Below are 16,675 nucleotides of genomic sequence, written 5' to 3'. Positions count from 1 at the left end.
CCTGGAGGAAGTAAGCGTCTTGTCTCATAACATGTGTTTTGAGTGCCTCCCAATCTAAGAATATCGCATGTTTATGCTAACATAAACGTAAACGTACTGAGACAGAGCGACAGCAATAAGTACTGAAATACTGGAGAGTTTACAGTGACTACAAGGTGTGTGCTATCCGATCTAATGGAGTCAGAAAATGCGGATGTGGTGCAGGTTAGTGGCGAACGTCTGTTAGGTGACATCCACCAGCAATTTTGATCAGAGTTTTAATTCAAAACAACATTGTCAGGTCCAATCCACCTAAACGCCAACATAAGTAAACCAAACCAATATGGTAGCGTATTTTAAACGGTCGAACTTTAGGTTTAGTAGGACTTCCTGATCCCACAAGTGCGTGGTAGAAATGTTCGATTCGTCAGTGAATTGGGAGTCGAATCTTTTCAGTGAATCAGTTGGATATGGTTAATTTAAGATGATTTTATTAATAAAGCATAATTTAAAAACTAAGTTAAAAGTGTTAGTAAGTATCAGAATGAACATGAGTGACGGGAGAAATTAATTTAGGCTTCTAGAAATTCTGAATCAACTGAACCAGTTGTTTCGCAAAATGATTCACTGTTTCGAAGTCATTATCAATCATCTCGAAACAGCACAGGCTGGCGGCACCTGCTGTTCAAAACGGGGTATATTCATTAAAGTGAAATCTATTCAGTTTATAAGAATATATACACACAGTAGTCAACATTTGAAGTGGATCAGAAAAGTTAATAAGTAACTCGTCAAAGTTGTCCTAAGACGAGAACACATTTTGTTTTAGGTTTTAGGTAAACTTTGATGAAAGGTGTATATATATATATATATATATATATATATATATATATATATATATATATATATATGAAGATGAAGAATATCATCACTTAGGACATTTCATCAGTCAAAACAGTTTTGAGGTTAACTGATCTAATTAAGTGTCATTGGAAAATAGTGACAGACGATTTGTGGATTTTGAATTGAAATATATATTAATATAGCTTATTAAAATGTATACAATAATTTATACATTTTTTTTAATATTTAATTTGTGGTCTTTTATAAGTGTAGTGATATAATTATATTATTACATGTAATTACATTGCTTAAATCACATGTCTTGGCTAGTTAATATAGTCTTCGAAACACTGATCAGAACAAAAGATTCATTAGTGTTGTAAAGCTTCATTAAGCTGTGTTTCGAAAGCAACCCTCGCTTATGTACTTACATGTGGCTTTATTAGAATGTGTTACGTTATGGTTAAATTATCAAAAGTTTTTGGTCAGCAAAATGGTCAGTTGTCTGTTTATCAAAAGAGGCACATCTTAAACAGAAGTCACTTTCAAACCAGCAGTTTTCTGTGGATAAACCTGAATGTGACGCATCTGATGCACCTTTAGAGAGTTTTAAAAGCTATAAAATCTTTATTGTGAAGGTTTAATTTAACAAACTGTCTAAAAGACAGACTTTTAGTACTCATGTAGTACACGAGTGTGTTCAGTGTTCACTTTCAGATGGTATTTTAAGGTACAATGTTACAGTAAGCATGTAAATCAGGTTTTAAAATTATATTTTCAGCAGATTATTATTGTGGCTCTATACACAAATACACTAGTGTTTTATTGTTGAACAGTTACAAAAAAACTATTGTGGGAACACTGTTTTAAGATTCAAGGGCCTCATTAATTTATTCACAGTTAGGATTTAAACACAAAAGAAGACATTTTTCAAAAGACGACTATTCCTAAAAAAAAAACACTACATCAAACACTGTAATGGCACGCTGTTCATTTGAGAATGTTGTCATATAACAGACATTTTCACGTTGTGTTATTTATTTCACAGTCATTGGGTCCTGGGGATGAACCAGCCTCTTCATCCGTGTCAGCTGACACTGAAAATTTAAGGCAAAATACAGAGATTAGCTGTAAGGACACTTCACAGAAGAACAGCCAGGTGCAGCAACTGTGTCGCTTCTACTCTCAGGGCAGACGATGCTATTATGGGAAAAGGTGCCGCTTTCTTCATCAAAGGCCTGCGAGTGCACAGAAAGACGAAGAGAATGGTCCAATTCTCAAAGAGAAAGAAGGAAATTTGGAAGGTCACCCATCAGACCCACAGCAGCAGATGGGTGAAAATGGACAGTCTGGTACAGAGGAGCTTCCACCTCCATCCAGCCACAGAACTGCACCTGTGAAGCAAGAGAGAGCCAGACGACCCTGCCGCTACTTCCTGTCTGGGTTTTGTGCAATGGAGGACCGGTGTCGCTTCTTTCATCCACAGCAATTTCCGCCTGTTGAGGACCAGCCTCACGGCCCGAAAGAGAGGAGCAGCTTCAGGCCTTTTGCTCCGACCCCACGACCAGCTAAAAGTCAAGAGCAGATCAAACTAGCTGATCTCACAGATGAGGTCTGCAAGCAGCTTAGAGCCACCGAGATCGCTCAGCTCACAAAGAGATTTCCGAAAGACAAACTCATCGTGCAGGAGCGAGAAGATGGACAGCTGACCTACTACAGACTCACGGTTCAAGCCACGGACCCTGACTGGGTAAACACTTATTGTATGGACCAGGGGTGTCCAAAGCTGTTCCTGGAGTGCCTCTGTCTTGCAGATTTTCTCTCAAACCTCAAAATTTCTCTTAGTTCTCAAATGGAGTAAATAGATGATGAATAGCAGTGGACCCAAAACAGAACCCTGAGGGACACCAGTGGTAACTGTAGATGGTCTTGATCTAAATTGATCAATTGAATTAAAATTTGAACTGAGTGTAACCAGGACAGGTGGTGTTAGTGATCCCTATAGAAACTAACCTTACAAGGGGGAATTTTACTGTATGTGAGATGGTATCAAGGTCACACTCAGGTTGAGAACGACAAGTATTGTTGATAATCCAGAATCAGCTGCCAATAACAGGTAGGGATGCACGATATTGGATTTTGGCCGATATTCGATATGCCGATATTTTCAAAATAATTTTGGCCGATGCCGATACCGATATCGATATATATACAAATATATACTGATATATTTAAACTTTAATTTTACTGAAGAGAAATCCATGTATCTCTTCTGTACTGATTTTACCATAAATTTATTATTTTACAAATGTAGACAGACATTCACATCTGAAAAACAGGTCAATTATTTCACTTGGAGAATATCGGTTTGGCTCATCGGCAGAAATATTCATATCGATAATGGTCATTTTAAGCTTTTATCGGCCGATACCGATATTGTGCCGATATTATCGTGCATCCCTAATAACAGGTCATTAGTCATTTTAACAAGAACGGTCTCTGTACTATGGTGAGGATGAAATTAGATTAAAATATCTGAAACAATTTACCATTGGAGAGATTATTGTGAACTTGAGTTGCAACACATTTTTACAAGACTTTGGAAATAAATTGCAAATTAGAAGTTGGACTGTAATTTTCTACATTTGAAGGGTCCCCACTATTGTTTCTATGAGAAGTGTGTCCTTTAGAGTAAGTAGTAAAGTTAGCAAATTAGGGTTAGGGTTAGGGTCCAAACTGTCCAAACAAGATAAAAATTCAGCTGTACTTACGTTACTTTCATTGTCAATATGAATCTTAAAATCACCCAGCATGATTACATTAGAAGACACAGAACAAAGATCAGTTAAAAAACGAGTATTATTCTTGGGGTTGGGGGTAAATAGTAGTGAGAGTAGTAGGAATAGAAAACAGTTGATTTAAATTCTAATGATATTTTAATTGATCAAATAAACTTAATTATTCCAAACTTTTGCTGGCATGCATGTTGCATTATACTACATTTACTAATGAAGCTATACTGATGATGTCAATTATTAATTTTCTTTTCATTAGATTTTTGTACCATTTTACATATTATACGCAAAATAACTTGTGCATTTTCATAATTAGCCGTTGCTAGCATGTTGCTAATATAAATATATAGATCACAAATAGATCACTTATAATTATAAATACAGATTCAATTTAATGCAAAGCACATCTAATGAAAAGTTTTGACATGAACTACAGTAGTTTCGTATACATCAATGTTTTTTTTCTGTTTTGCAGCCATTTGATCTTAATGAAGTGGAGATCATGGTCAGCTTTCCTGAGCGTTACCCTCAAGAGGTCTGTATGTTTGAAATGTGTCAGAATTTTGATGTTAAAACATATGCCATGTTTTTGCTAATGAAAGCTAACGTATCGTAGGTTTTCACTGTGGATATCCCTGAAGACCAGGACTTACCATCAGTCATGGGGAGGTGAGAAGAACTGTTGCTGATTATACACATGCAAATGTTAACTGAAATCAGGAAGTGTATTTATTTTATGCCGTGTGAATGCAGATATGTGCAGAGTTCCTCAGAAGAATGGCTGAAGGCTAAACATGCCACTAATCAGCTGATGGGAAGAGTCGAGCTGCTCTTTAGGCCATACTTGCGCTGGCTGGACCGTAGTATGGAGAAACTCTTCACTGAGGGAGCCAGGCAGGTGAGACTCGCACTTCCATGAGAATAAAAATAAGCCAATCAGATAAGAGCTTGTCCAATCAGATTTGTGTAAAGTATGCATCAGATGGTCAGTGAATGGATAGGTGTAGTATTAATAACGCTCGAATCTCTATTCTCAGTTGAAGAAAGATGTTGACCTAGAGAGGGCTGGAATACAGTTTGTTCCCTATGAGCAAATCAAGGTCACCGTTTTTAAGAACACATCCAAGAAATCAGACACTCCTGAGCGTATAGTGTCGCTCACTGTGGCTTCAGGAGAGGATGGGGAGGAAAAAGAGCTTGATGAAGCTGGAGCAGAGAATGAGGAGGAAGAGGATGAGACTGCTTTTGGTAGTGATGGAGAAGAAGGCAGCCAGAAGGTGGAGAACATAAAAACAAGAGAGCGACGGAGAGGAACTGAAATCAAACTGCTGGGTCTGAAACTGGGAGAACAAATAGCAACTGTGGCAGCTAAACAGATCTCAGTGTCCCTGAAGTGCAACAGGTGAGTTGACTAAACTAAAACTAAAATATTTCATTATGATTATTAATCAGAGGTGGTTAATTAGAATTTTGGTATTTTTTTATAACTGGTATTTACATCTTCAATGATCCTGTCACAAGTAGTGAAGAAAGATTGCTGTTTTAAGGTGCGTTTACACCAAGGACAATAGCTATAACTATTAATAACTACTAGGTTTTAAAATTTATTTGATTCTATCAAAGTAGGAAATCCACACCATAATATAATGACACAAATTTGCTGGAATCCCTTTCTCACATTTTTTTTTTTTTTTTTTTTTTTTTTTTTACATCTTACGAACAGTAAAAAGAGTGACAAGCAGAATCCACCTGGTTTTAAAGAGTTTGAGCATTTTAAGCAGCAGACCACATGACTGCAGTGTGCTTTTATAATAAATACAGTGTTATTGCCTGTTAGCATGGACACCAATATGGTTATTGTTATAGCTGTGTTTATAGGTATCAGTTATTGATGGAAACAGGCCTTTAATGTTTTTGTTTTCTTTTAATTGTGTCTATAATCTGTAGAGACAAATTTCATCAAGTGGCAGTTCTATGATTGTATACATGCATACATACATCGACCTATTGCTTGGTACATTTTCATGTCACCATAATATATTTCTAAATATATAGCATAAAATATTGAACTCACATTTAAAGATATATAAATTATATTAGTTTCCTGTTTTCTTTAACAGTTTCATGACAGTGGTCTGAACTTATTTTCTGAGTAAGCATTGAACTTTTTTGTTTTATTAAAACACACATGCACACACACACACAAACACACATATATATATATATATATATATATATATATATATATATATATATATATATATATATATATATATATATATAAAAAATATATATATATATATATATATATATATATATATATATATATATATATATATATATATATATATATATCACCCAAGTTTGATGTCAATACCAGGTCCAAACATGGCCTCTTATTTCTTTAGAGGACTGATTTAACACAAAATGTCCTCAGGCAAGAATGCAAAGTAACCATGTGACCCTCCATGTAGGTGTAAAGTTGATTCTGACCTGATCCTGACCGGGCGTCTGGCCTGTCCTGCTCAGTGTGAGAAGTGTCAAGCAGGGATCAGAGCTGCCTTCAGACCCAGTATGCTGCACCACTACAGTGATGTTTTGGGCTACCTGGACCTTAATGCAGTTGTACCTGTTGATCTGGTTTTGAAGGACTCTGTGTTCAGTGTGGGTTGCCTTAACTGCAACAAGGAGGACACAGTTCAGGTCTGATGAAGATTTACTGGAGATGACAATTGACATCATATGTTTCATATTTATAATGATTTTACACATTACTTTGACAGCCCTACAATTTGACACTCAGATAAATACAGGTGCATCTAAATAAATAAGAATGTCATGGAAAAATTCAATTATTTTACTAATTTAACTCAAAATTCAAAATTGAGTGCACACAGACTGAAGTAGTTTAAGTCTTTGGTTCTTTTAATTATGATGATTTTGGCTCCCATTTAACAGAAACCCACCAATTCACAATCTCAACAAATTATAATATGATGACATGCCAATCAGCCAATCAACTCAAAATGCCAGCAAAGGTTTCCTGAGCTTTCAAAATGGTCTCTCAGTTTGGTTCACTAGGCTACACAATCATGGGGAAGATCTGATCTGACAGTTGTTCTAGAAGACAATCATTGACACCCTTCACAAGGAGGGTAAACCACAAACATTCATTGCCAAAGAAGCTGGATGTTCACATAGTGCTGTAGCCAAGCATGTTAACAGAAAGTTGAGTGGAAGGAAACAGTGTGAAAAAAAGATGCACAACCAACCAAGAGAACCGCAGCCTTATGAGGATTGTCAAGCGAAATCGATTCAAGAATTTCAGTGAACTTTACAAGGAATGGACTGAGGCTGGGGTCAAGGCATCATGAGCCACCACACACAGACGTGTAAAGTATTTTGCTCAACCACAGACAATGTCAGAGGCGTCTTACCTGGGCTAAGGTGAAGAAGAACTGGACTTTTGCCCAGTGGTCCAAAGTCCTCTTTTCAGATGAGAGCAAGTTTTGTATTTAATTTAGAAACCAAGGTCCTAGAGTCTGGAGGAAGGGTGGAGAAGCTCATAGCCCAAGTTGCTTGAAGTCCAGTGTTAAATTTCCACAGTATGTCCATTGTGTTTTTTGAAAACCAAAGTCACTGCACTCGTTTTACCAATAAATTTTGGACCGCTTAATGCTTCCTTCTGCTGACCAGCTTTTTGAAGATGCTGATTTCATTTTCCAGCAGGTTTTGGCACCTGCCCACACTGACAAAAGCACCAAAAGTTGGTTAAATGACCATGGTGTTGGTGTGCTTGACTGGCCAGCAACCTTACCAAACCTGAACCCCAGAGAGAATCTATGGGCTATTGTCAAGAGGAAAATGAGAAACAAGAGACCAAACAATGCAGATGAGCTGAAGGCCACTGTCAAAGAAACCTGTGCTTCCAGACCACCTCAGCAGTGCCACAAACTGATCACCTCCATACCACGCTGAATTGAGGCAGTAATTAAAGCAAAAGGAGCCCCTACCAAGTATTGAGTACATGTACAGTAAATTAAAATACTTTCCAGAAGGCCAACAATTCACTAAATGTTTTTTTATTGGTCTTATGAAGTATTCTAATTAGCTGAGATATTGATTTGGTGGGTTTTTGTTAAATGTGATCCAAAATCATCACAATTAAAAGAACCAACTACTTCAGTCTGTGTGCATTGAATTTATTTAATACACAAGTTTCACAACTTTTTCACAACATTCTAATTTATTGAGATGCACCTGTACTGGAAAAGAAAAACATGGAAAAAGGAAAAGCATGTGATATCATTTCCAATTGTTCTTTCTAACTTTTTTTTTCTCACTTTTTCTTTTTTTTCTAGAATCTCACTTATGGGCAAAACTGGGAGCAAAACTGCCAGCATTGTCATACCAAACTCAGCATTTTTGTGGAGGCAACACGTTTTCAGTTCATTCAGCCAGAGCCCAGAAATCAGCCAGGTCTGAACCCTGTCCTATATACTCACTGATTCTGTCCAGTTCTTTTTTCTTGTGCACTGATGTCATAGAGTTAGTCTCACTGGGAGGGATTATTTTCCACCAGCACCAGGTTTCCCACTGAAGCTTAGCGAGTTCAAGTCTGGTCAGATGAGTTCAGGATACCCCCTGGTAAAACAAAGGTTGCTGTTGTAGTTAGCAAATGTCTGTGTCGGTCTAGTTGTCCCACACAGGGATGCTATACTGTAAAAAATGTTATTATTTAGCTTTAGATTGAAGTTATATGGCATGCTCTGGTGCCTTGAGGTTAAGGAGATTTCCGACCCTCTCTGTAAAGTGCATTGAGTGTAAAAAAATGGCATATAAATGTAACAGATTATTGTTATTTACTGAATTTACAGGTGCAGCTGCCCAATACTCTCGACGCTACAGAGACCCTGCGGTTCAGCAAGGGAAGCCTCTGCCCGATAAAGGGGCCTGTAGGCATTTCAAACAAAGTCAGCGGTGGCTAAGGTAACTACCAGGAACATTTTCTGGGTCTGTAAGAGGTTTATTTTGTAGCAGAAAGCTTTGTGTAACTCCACGTACTCTTGTTTGACCTATAAAGTGCCCTTGGCTCATATTTAGGGCAGCCGACTTGTATTTACTCTCTCTTCTTCTAGATTTCCGTGCTGTGGTCGGGCGTACCCATGTGACGTGTGCCATGATGAAGATCAGGACCATCCCATGGAGCTGGCCACAAGAATGATCTGCGGTTATTGTGCCAAAGAGCAGGTCAGCAGGAGAAAAGCCATCCGGCTGACTGGATGAGGATTATTTTTACCTTAAACCCCCTTAACCTAGATATTGCACTGAAATTAGAGGCAAATTAGAGTGGTTTTCTGCTTATTTATCTGCTTTTGCCTAGACAAACAAGAACGCAAGACATTAGCTCCCAAAACAAGAATGAGTCCGCAACGTGTTTTGTCTGTTTTTTTCTACAGTATCTAGATTTTCCATTGGACATCAAATGATGACACAGTACCAAACTAATTTACTTGTCCTAAAGCATTTAGAATCTAAAACATTTAGAATTAAACAATTTTACTATTGAACTGAATTGAACTTGAAAATATTTTCAGTTCTAAATGTTTTTAGACTGTAAATATTTTTAGGAAAAATTGCTTTTGATTCTAAATATTAAGAATTTCTGTGATTTCAAGAAAATAATTAACAATGTAAACAAAATGATTGGAACAAACTGTTTATCCATGCTTCAGGTCTTCTACTGGATTTTAATATACTTATAACTTGTTTAATTTTCTTCTTCTAGCCATTCAACAATGGTAAACCATGCATTAGTTGTGGAGGTATGATGACGAGAACGGCCTTCACAAGCCACTGGGAGGGCGGACATGGCTGTAGAAACAAGATTAAGATGAGCAGGTATGTGCTGGTTTCCCTGTACTTTATAAACCATATGGCAGTTAAATATAGCGTAGTACAACATTTACTTACTGTTATATATGTTGCAATACCATATACTGTATTTTGTTTGATAAATACTTTATGTACAGTGTCACATTCAACCTTAAACTAATAGTTGTTGACAAGCCTAGAATATGGTAGGTTTTTGTTGTTTTAGCACCCATGTGTTATAAACAAACTGTACCAAATATTGCATGATTTTTAAAATATATTTTTTTGTCTCTGAACTGTATATAAACTTATTTATAATTATCAATTATCTTATTTTTCTATACAGGAACGACCGGCAGAAATACGCCAATACATGTAAAACAGTGGCAAAGAAAAATAATAAAGAAAAAAGTAATTAAGGATGCCAAGGGGTCTTATATCAGATGAGACATGGCCAGGTACTTAAACATGTTTAAGTCATCAAATCACATTTTTTGATTTATTTTCAAATGATTTCACATACATATATTCAGCATAACATGGAAACTGTTCCCACTTTTTATACATCTCCTCTCTTTTTGTTTGCTAGTAGAAAAAAAAACATATTACATGTGCATAAATTCAATACAGCTTTGGTTTTCGATTGCTTACAAATACCTGAAATGATGCTAGTCAAAAGTCATATAGACTTCAGAAGTTTGCTAAAGGTTAAAATCATTATGATGTGAGATTTTATTATTATTTTTACTTAGTCACTGGACAGCTCTCTCTTATTAATTTCTTTTCAAAATGCAACTGAGTCAAACTGGATACTTGTAATAAGAAAAATATGGAATGCAAAATATGTTTGTGCATTTTCTATGATCGCAATTGAAATAAAATTATGGACAAAACATATTTTTGTTGTAATAATTAATATGGAATGGGATATGTAAAATACAGTTATGATCATACGTTTAAACAGCCTTGAATCAGCAAAATTGCAATAAAAAAAAATATTGTTTAAAAAAAAATACAATGTTGGTCTTGGTGGACTAGATCTGCTACAAACACTGCTGCTGCTTTGAACATGTAAGATGTGTTAGTGTTGAATGAATGGGCATAAATAAATTCCAAGGCAGATCTAGACAGGTGGAGCTGGGGGAGGTGGAGGGTTTCAGAGGAACTCTGATAGCCCGAAGTAGAACAAGCTTTTAGCAAACACTGAACCAGACCATTTGCTGTAAATCTTGAGCATGAAATTACATTGGCTGAAGAATGAAGCATGTGCCATAAATTGTGTGATTGCTAGCAGACTGCATGACCTAACAGTCTGTGCCATCTAGAGCTTTATGACTGAACTATGAGAAATATGGATGTTTACGTATTGTTCAAAAGACAAAAGAATAAATGAATTTACACAAATGACCTAGTTCAAAACGTTTACTGATTCTCTGAAATGGAACAATTGGTGTAAATAGTCCCCTGGATCAGAAAATCTCCATATTCGGTTTTTGGTAATAGCACAAAGAGACTTGGGTTATTGGGAAAGCTTTTCGTTTGTGCCAGGATTTGAACGAAGGAATCAACATAACTTTTGTTTACTAGCAGTCTTATTTCATGTGTTGGAAAGGTTGGGTTGTAGGGTATTGGCTGAGAAAACCGAAGAGAAATTGCCCTATCATGGCTTGATGGGAGGTCCAAGTCTGGCTCAGCAGTATAAATAGGGGCTGGGTTATTACCATCAGCATTCACTTGCATTTGCTCAATCTAGCAGCAGGATGTGGAACATCACTGAAATTGCTACACGGCTCCCAACTTCCAAGGCTTATGACCATCTTCTTCAGCCCCTGTGGGACTATGTTGTTATGTCACTACACCCTGGTCTCGTCTCCATTCTTCCCAGTTCTGCTTGCCTTCTCCTGATATTTCATCTTCAGCATCACTTTTGCCCTCCTGGATGTCTTGGGAGAGAGCACTCCTCTCTTTGAGTGCAAGCTCCAAAAGCAGCGCCGTCCCACCACCTGCTTAATGCTGAGGACCCTGGGAATGGCGGTGTACAATCATCTAGTCTTTGTGTTTCCGTCTGTGTTGATAACCAATGTGGTGATGCCTGCGCCTCCACTTCCTGTGGTTGCTCCGACAGTATGGAAACTGATCTCCGGCGTGTTGGGTGTTTTGCTCATGTTTGACACGGCTACGACTTACCTTATTCGCCTGGCCACCTGGTTCCTTTAGGTCATCTTGGAGGAGCGTTGGCCCACAATATACATCACCAGAAACCCAGCAGCAACTTTGCACCTTTCTTTAGTCACCGGGACAGACTCTTTGGCACTGCTGTAACAGTGAAACCAACTAAGAAAACTGATAAAGAGAATTAGACGGCTTCATCGGTTTAAAACCTTTAATCTGTGTAAATATAAAACATTTAAATTATTGTATAATCATTGTATTTTTCTATTCTTGTATTTTTTTTTATCTGCATTCTATATGGTTAAATGAATAAAGAGCATTTCTGTATATTTTCTTGTGCATGTCTTGCAGCGAGGTTTCAGAAGATTAAATATGTCAATTTTTGCCCTGCCTATACAGTATATAATTTAAACATTTTACCCAAAGTGACTTACAAAAGAGGAACAAAAGCAATCTGACAAAGAGCCAACAACATTTGTAATAAACAATATCAGGTTTATTAGACAACTAGTTTTGGAATCATGCTAGCAAAGAAGAGAAATGCAGAAAATAAATCGTTTTTTAAAGCACACATAGCAAAATAAAGCAGCCAGAAGTGGGTAGCACATAACAACCCTTGTCTTCACATTAGTTACAGCCAATGATCTAACATTTTGCAGCTTTAGTAATGTAAAACAGCATAATATCTGGTAACTAACCTGATTACTGAGTTTTAAAGTGAAGGGCATTTTCAATATTCCCAAAGCTGGTGCTTTCCTCCAAATCACTACCAAGAGTTTATTACAGATTAAAAGGTAAAATATTTCTTTACTGAGTATGATCTTTGACAGTATTTCCTTGCAAATCTCTCTGATACGGAGATAAATAAATAAATAACACATGTACAATGTGTAAACACTGAACTGCTTTTAGAGAAAAGTAGCTCTAACTGTCCAAAGAGAGATTTTGTATTTTGAGAGTTTCATAATGATTCAACAGCATTTCATTAAACTGTTAATTACATAATGCTTAGTTTGTTTAATGTGTGGATTATGTGCCACTAGATCTTTACAGGAAAAGAGTAAAGAAAATGTAAATATGCAGTCTCAGACTAATTTTAATCATATACGCCACCATTCAAAATATTGGGGTCAGGAAAATGTTTTTAAAAGAAGTGTTTTATGCTTACCAAGGCTGCATTTAATGAAAAAAGAAATTCTGCCATATAGTTTTGAGTTATGTTTTTATTCAAATATAACAAATAAGTCTGACAAAAGATGTAACCAACACGAACCCATGTTGCTATATTCACCGTGCAAACAAGTCTGAGAGGTCATGACAGAAGTTATTGGAGTGCATGTTTTCTTCAAATTATATTACACTGGATTATACCTTTGCACATAAACAGCTGGCCTGATTCACTAACGGAAGAGTCAATATGGCTCTCCAAACGCTTACGTTTGCCCAGAGGCATAAACAAAAGACTTGCATGAAAAACACTAATTACCAGTGTTTCAATGAGTTTTATGGTTCGTTTTATGAGCCCTTCCACATCTGAAGCATAAAAATATCTGTATGTATGCAGTGATGACTTCAATCAAACCTTGCGATCATTTCAAGGTCTGTGAACCACTGAAGAGAAATATACAGACTACAGCTGAACACTTCCCAATGATGAAAATAAGATGAGAAAAGAGAACATAACCTCTGAATATTGACCTGTGTTGGGAGTTTTCATTTATTTATTTGGGTTGGTAGGTGATAAGATTTCCTCCTATTTTATCACTTCGCTATATTTGACATAAATATAAAAGATCACATCAAAGATATATGAAGACATTATAAGAGTTCAAATTTTATTGCACTCAAAACCTTGTTAAAATACTGGAAACTTGAAAACATTAAATATGACCTTAAGAATTGACAAAAACTAAAAAGAAACAACACCTGTTAGTGCATACTCTTATTAAGATACTGCATTAACATATTGGCAATCTGCCCAATGTTCTCTGTCGGATGCATCTTGGTGTAACTGATGAACTGACGTCTGAGTTTCCTCAACTCCAGCATGTTAAGATTCTCGTGTATTCAATGTATTGAAGTAGTTAAGAAAACTGTGTAGGTACAATAATGTACATCGCATTAACAAATTATTACATTTACAATGTTAAAAAAAATTACATTTTAAATAAAAACTGTTATCTTGAGCTTTCTATTCACCCAAGAATCCTGAATTTTTTTTATTTGTGGTAAAATCAAAAAACAAAAAAACAATATCACAAAACATCAATCAGCACAACTGCTTTCACCTGATAATTGAGCACCAAATCAGCACTTTAAAACGTGAAACTAAAATAATGTCTACTAAACGTTCTCATTTTTTGTCCACAACCGATTACAAACTACACAATAAAATAGCAAGTAATGTTATCTATTGGATTACATTATGTATGCTGACTACTTTTTGAACCATTAAAATACAACGGGGTTTCTCAAACTTGGGTTCACGGGTTGATGAAAAGCTAATAGTTAATAAAATTCTGAGCAATTTAAAATGTTATATAATCTGACGGAGTATTTCATTTTTGGAATTGGATTCCGGAATCCAAATGACATCGTGCACTGGCCATAACAGGACAAAATGACATATTTATATTTAACTAAATTTCACTATATATATACATATATATATATATATATATATATATATATATATATATATATATATATATATATATTACTGTATTTCTGATTTAATGCAATTAAATGCAACCTTGGTGAGCAGCATAATAGAATTAGTTCAAAAACAAAATCTTACTAACCCCTAACTAAACTTTTCGAATGCTAGCATATACTGGAAACCTAGTTGCAAGACAACAAAGAAAGAGTATAAATTCATTTCTAATAATATCCCATTTGAATGATGTATTATTTCAGAGGGCCCCCTGCACTGGTTCATCTCTGTACATGTCCAAATGCCAAAGCATTTACAGACGACTCGCAAACTGCGACTGCATCAGAAAGAAATGACATTCTTTGATGTTTGTGTATGCATTACATTCATGTAGGTCGACTGGACCTGTTTATTACTACAACACATCTTCAATTAACATTAAATGGATCAACTTTCTTTCAGGAAATTGCAGTCAAGATTATTAAAATTCCAGACTTGGCTTAAGCGTTTTTGTAATTCTTTACCTGTTGATGGTAGGACATTTCTGTGTTGTCGCAGTGAGATATCAAATAGCCATAATGGGTGGCTCAGCAAAGCAAGACAACAATTTTACATTTCCTCCCAAACAAGAGAAAGAAAGAGAGAAATTCAAAGCTAAAGCTAAACGTGTTAGAATAAAGCATATATTTTCCGTGGCTCCAGGAATGGAAATGAGATCTCCAGGGATGCTGGTCTTCTGTGATTTAAGAACAGCCTGAGACATAAAACAACACGCTATTGATACTGATGGTCTTGCTATGCAATGCAAACTATAAACACTCACCTGTAGGCAGTGAAAAAGAAAGAATGACTTTGAATGCATTCTATTTTTATAAAAGAACACCTAAAAGGGAGGGAATTCACACCATTAGGACATCTTGAGTAACTTTGTCCAACTCATACAAAAAGTTTGTGGATGAGAGCGGTTGCTGTAAAAAGGCAAAGTGAAACAGGTTCTAATATCCATTCAAGGGCAATAAAAAGTAGATCAGGCGAATTTATACTCATGCATAATGCATTTTTCTTATGCTTTTCGTGGACTGATTAGGTGATGGTGCTTTTCGATTGAAAAGTGCATTGCAGATGGCTTCGAATGGAAGCGAGTCCTCTTGCTGAATAATAAAAAGTGGACTATCCCATCTATTCCTTGAATCAGGGGCTTCAAAATGCAGTATTAGCGCATCCAGACTGTCGTTTAAAAGATTAGAAGATATTATTACATTTAGATAATATATGTAGCATCCTTATTTTAGAACATTATGAACTTTTCAAAATACACTAACATTTAAAAGCTTTTTTTTTTGTCTCGTGTTCAACATGGCTGCAAGTTTTAATGAAAAAAAGTAGTAAAAACAACTGTTCATTTTTCACTTATTTTGAAATATAAAAATTCAGAATAACTCGTCTATTGTAATATATTTTAAAATGTTTTTGTTTTGTTTTCCGTGTTGGATAAGATCATATTTCAGCAACGGATTTGGTGAGATTCGATCAAGAAACATTGATTATTATTTTTTTCTTTTTTGAAAACCATGATGTTTAGTATTTTTTATGAGTAAAAGTTAATTCAACAGGATTTTTTTGAAACAGAAATCCTTGTAACATATACAGACCCTTTTGATAAATTTAATGCAAACTTGCTAAATAAAAGTATTACAATCTTTAAAAAAACATATGTTTGAATAGTAATGTACACCTATCAGAAACTCACAACTAGAGGAACAACCAAAAAACTTGTTTACATTTACACACCTCAGGCCATCTTTCATCTATTTGCCATTTGACCATTATCATTCTTATGTTTGAGTCTGACACTTTCACATCTTTAAATGACAGCAGAGATATTTTAAGTCAATCACCTTTCCACTTCAGCTCTCAGTGCTCCTCTCAGATTCTTCTCTTTCTGTGAATCTGTAGTTAAATATCATTGTTGTTGCAGTTAGATTCAGATCAGTAACAACCAGTGTTGGGGGTAACGCATTACAAGTAACCCAAGTTATGTAATCGGATTAAATTTTTTAAGTAACTAGTAAAGTAATGCATTACTTTGTAATTTACAAGAGAATATCTGAGTTACTTTTTCAAATAAGTAATGCAAGTTAATTTTATTTTCCAATTTATTGATTGACACCTCTCATGTTCCCATGTTGTGAGAAATCAGATGTTTATGTAGTTATAAAATAAATATGAATATGCATTAATTAATTAATCTAAAAAACAAACAACAAAACACAGATTTAGTATTCCTCAAAAGTGAATCAGAATAATGCAACTCAGAATATGACGCAAGCCTGCATTAACGAAATGTTAAACGACACAA

The 16,675-nt window shown here is 35.6% G+C and overlaps 2 protein-coding genes and 1 pseudogene across 2 annotated transcripts in view; all 3 read left to right on the top strand.

Moving 5' to 3' along the window:
- Positions 1 to 16,675, top strand: part of LOC127977209 (homeobox protein aristaless-like 4) — a 539,817-nt gene that overhangs the window by 430,516 nt on the left and 92,626 nt on the right. The gene's annotated exons all lie outside the window — the stretch shown is intronic.
- On the top strand, positions 4 to 10,388 carry LOC127977206 (uncharacterized). Its single transcript, XM_052581933.1, has 12 exons — positions 4 to 204; positions 1,871 to 2,572; positions 4,093 to 4,152; positions 4,234 to 4,286; positions 4,371 to 4,515; positions 4,655 to 5,019; positions 6,092 to 6,320; positions 7,979 to 8,096; positions 8,495 to 8,606; positions 8,756 to 8,867; positions 9,406 to 9,518; positions 9,838 to 10,388. The coding sequence occupies exons 1-12, from the start codon at positions 175 to 177 to the stop codon at positions 9,908 to 9,910; spliced, it is 2,112 nt and encodes a 703-aa protein (XP_052437893.1). The 5' UTR covers positions 4 to 174; the 3' UTR covers positions 9,911 to 10,388.
- On the top strand, positions 10,763 to 11,975 carry LOC127977222 (cholesterol 25-hydroxylase-like protein 1, member 1; annotated as a pseudogene).

The sequence above is a fragment of the Carassius gibelio genome, chromosome B18 (assembly GCF_023724105.1).
Source record: "Carassius gibelio isolate Cgi1373 ecotype wild population from Czech Republic chromosome B18, carGib1.2-hapl.c, whole genome shotgun sequence".
Lineage (NCBI taxonomy): Eukaryota > Metazoa > Chordata > Actinopteri > Cypriniformes > Cyprinidae > Carassius > Carassius gibelio.
Note: the sequence above shows the minus strand (reverse complement) of the source record. Positions and strands in the feature narration are given on the sequence as shown.

Bases quoted from the DNA above. Each gene is read 5' to 3' on its own strand.
- LOC127977206 (XM_052581933.1), top strand. From the start codon at position 175: ATGGAGTCAGAAAATGCGGATGTGGTGCAG. The intron at 2,573-4,092 runs GTAAACACTTAT...TCTGTTTTGCAG, and splicing joins AAGCCACGGACCCTGACTGG to CCATTTGATCTTAATGAAGT. The intron at 5,020-6,091 runs GTGAGTTGACTA...CCCTCCATGTAG, and splicing joins GTGTCCCTGAAGTGCAACAG to GTGTAAAGTTGATTCTGACC.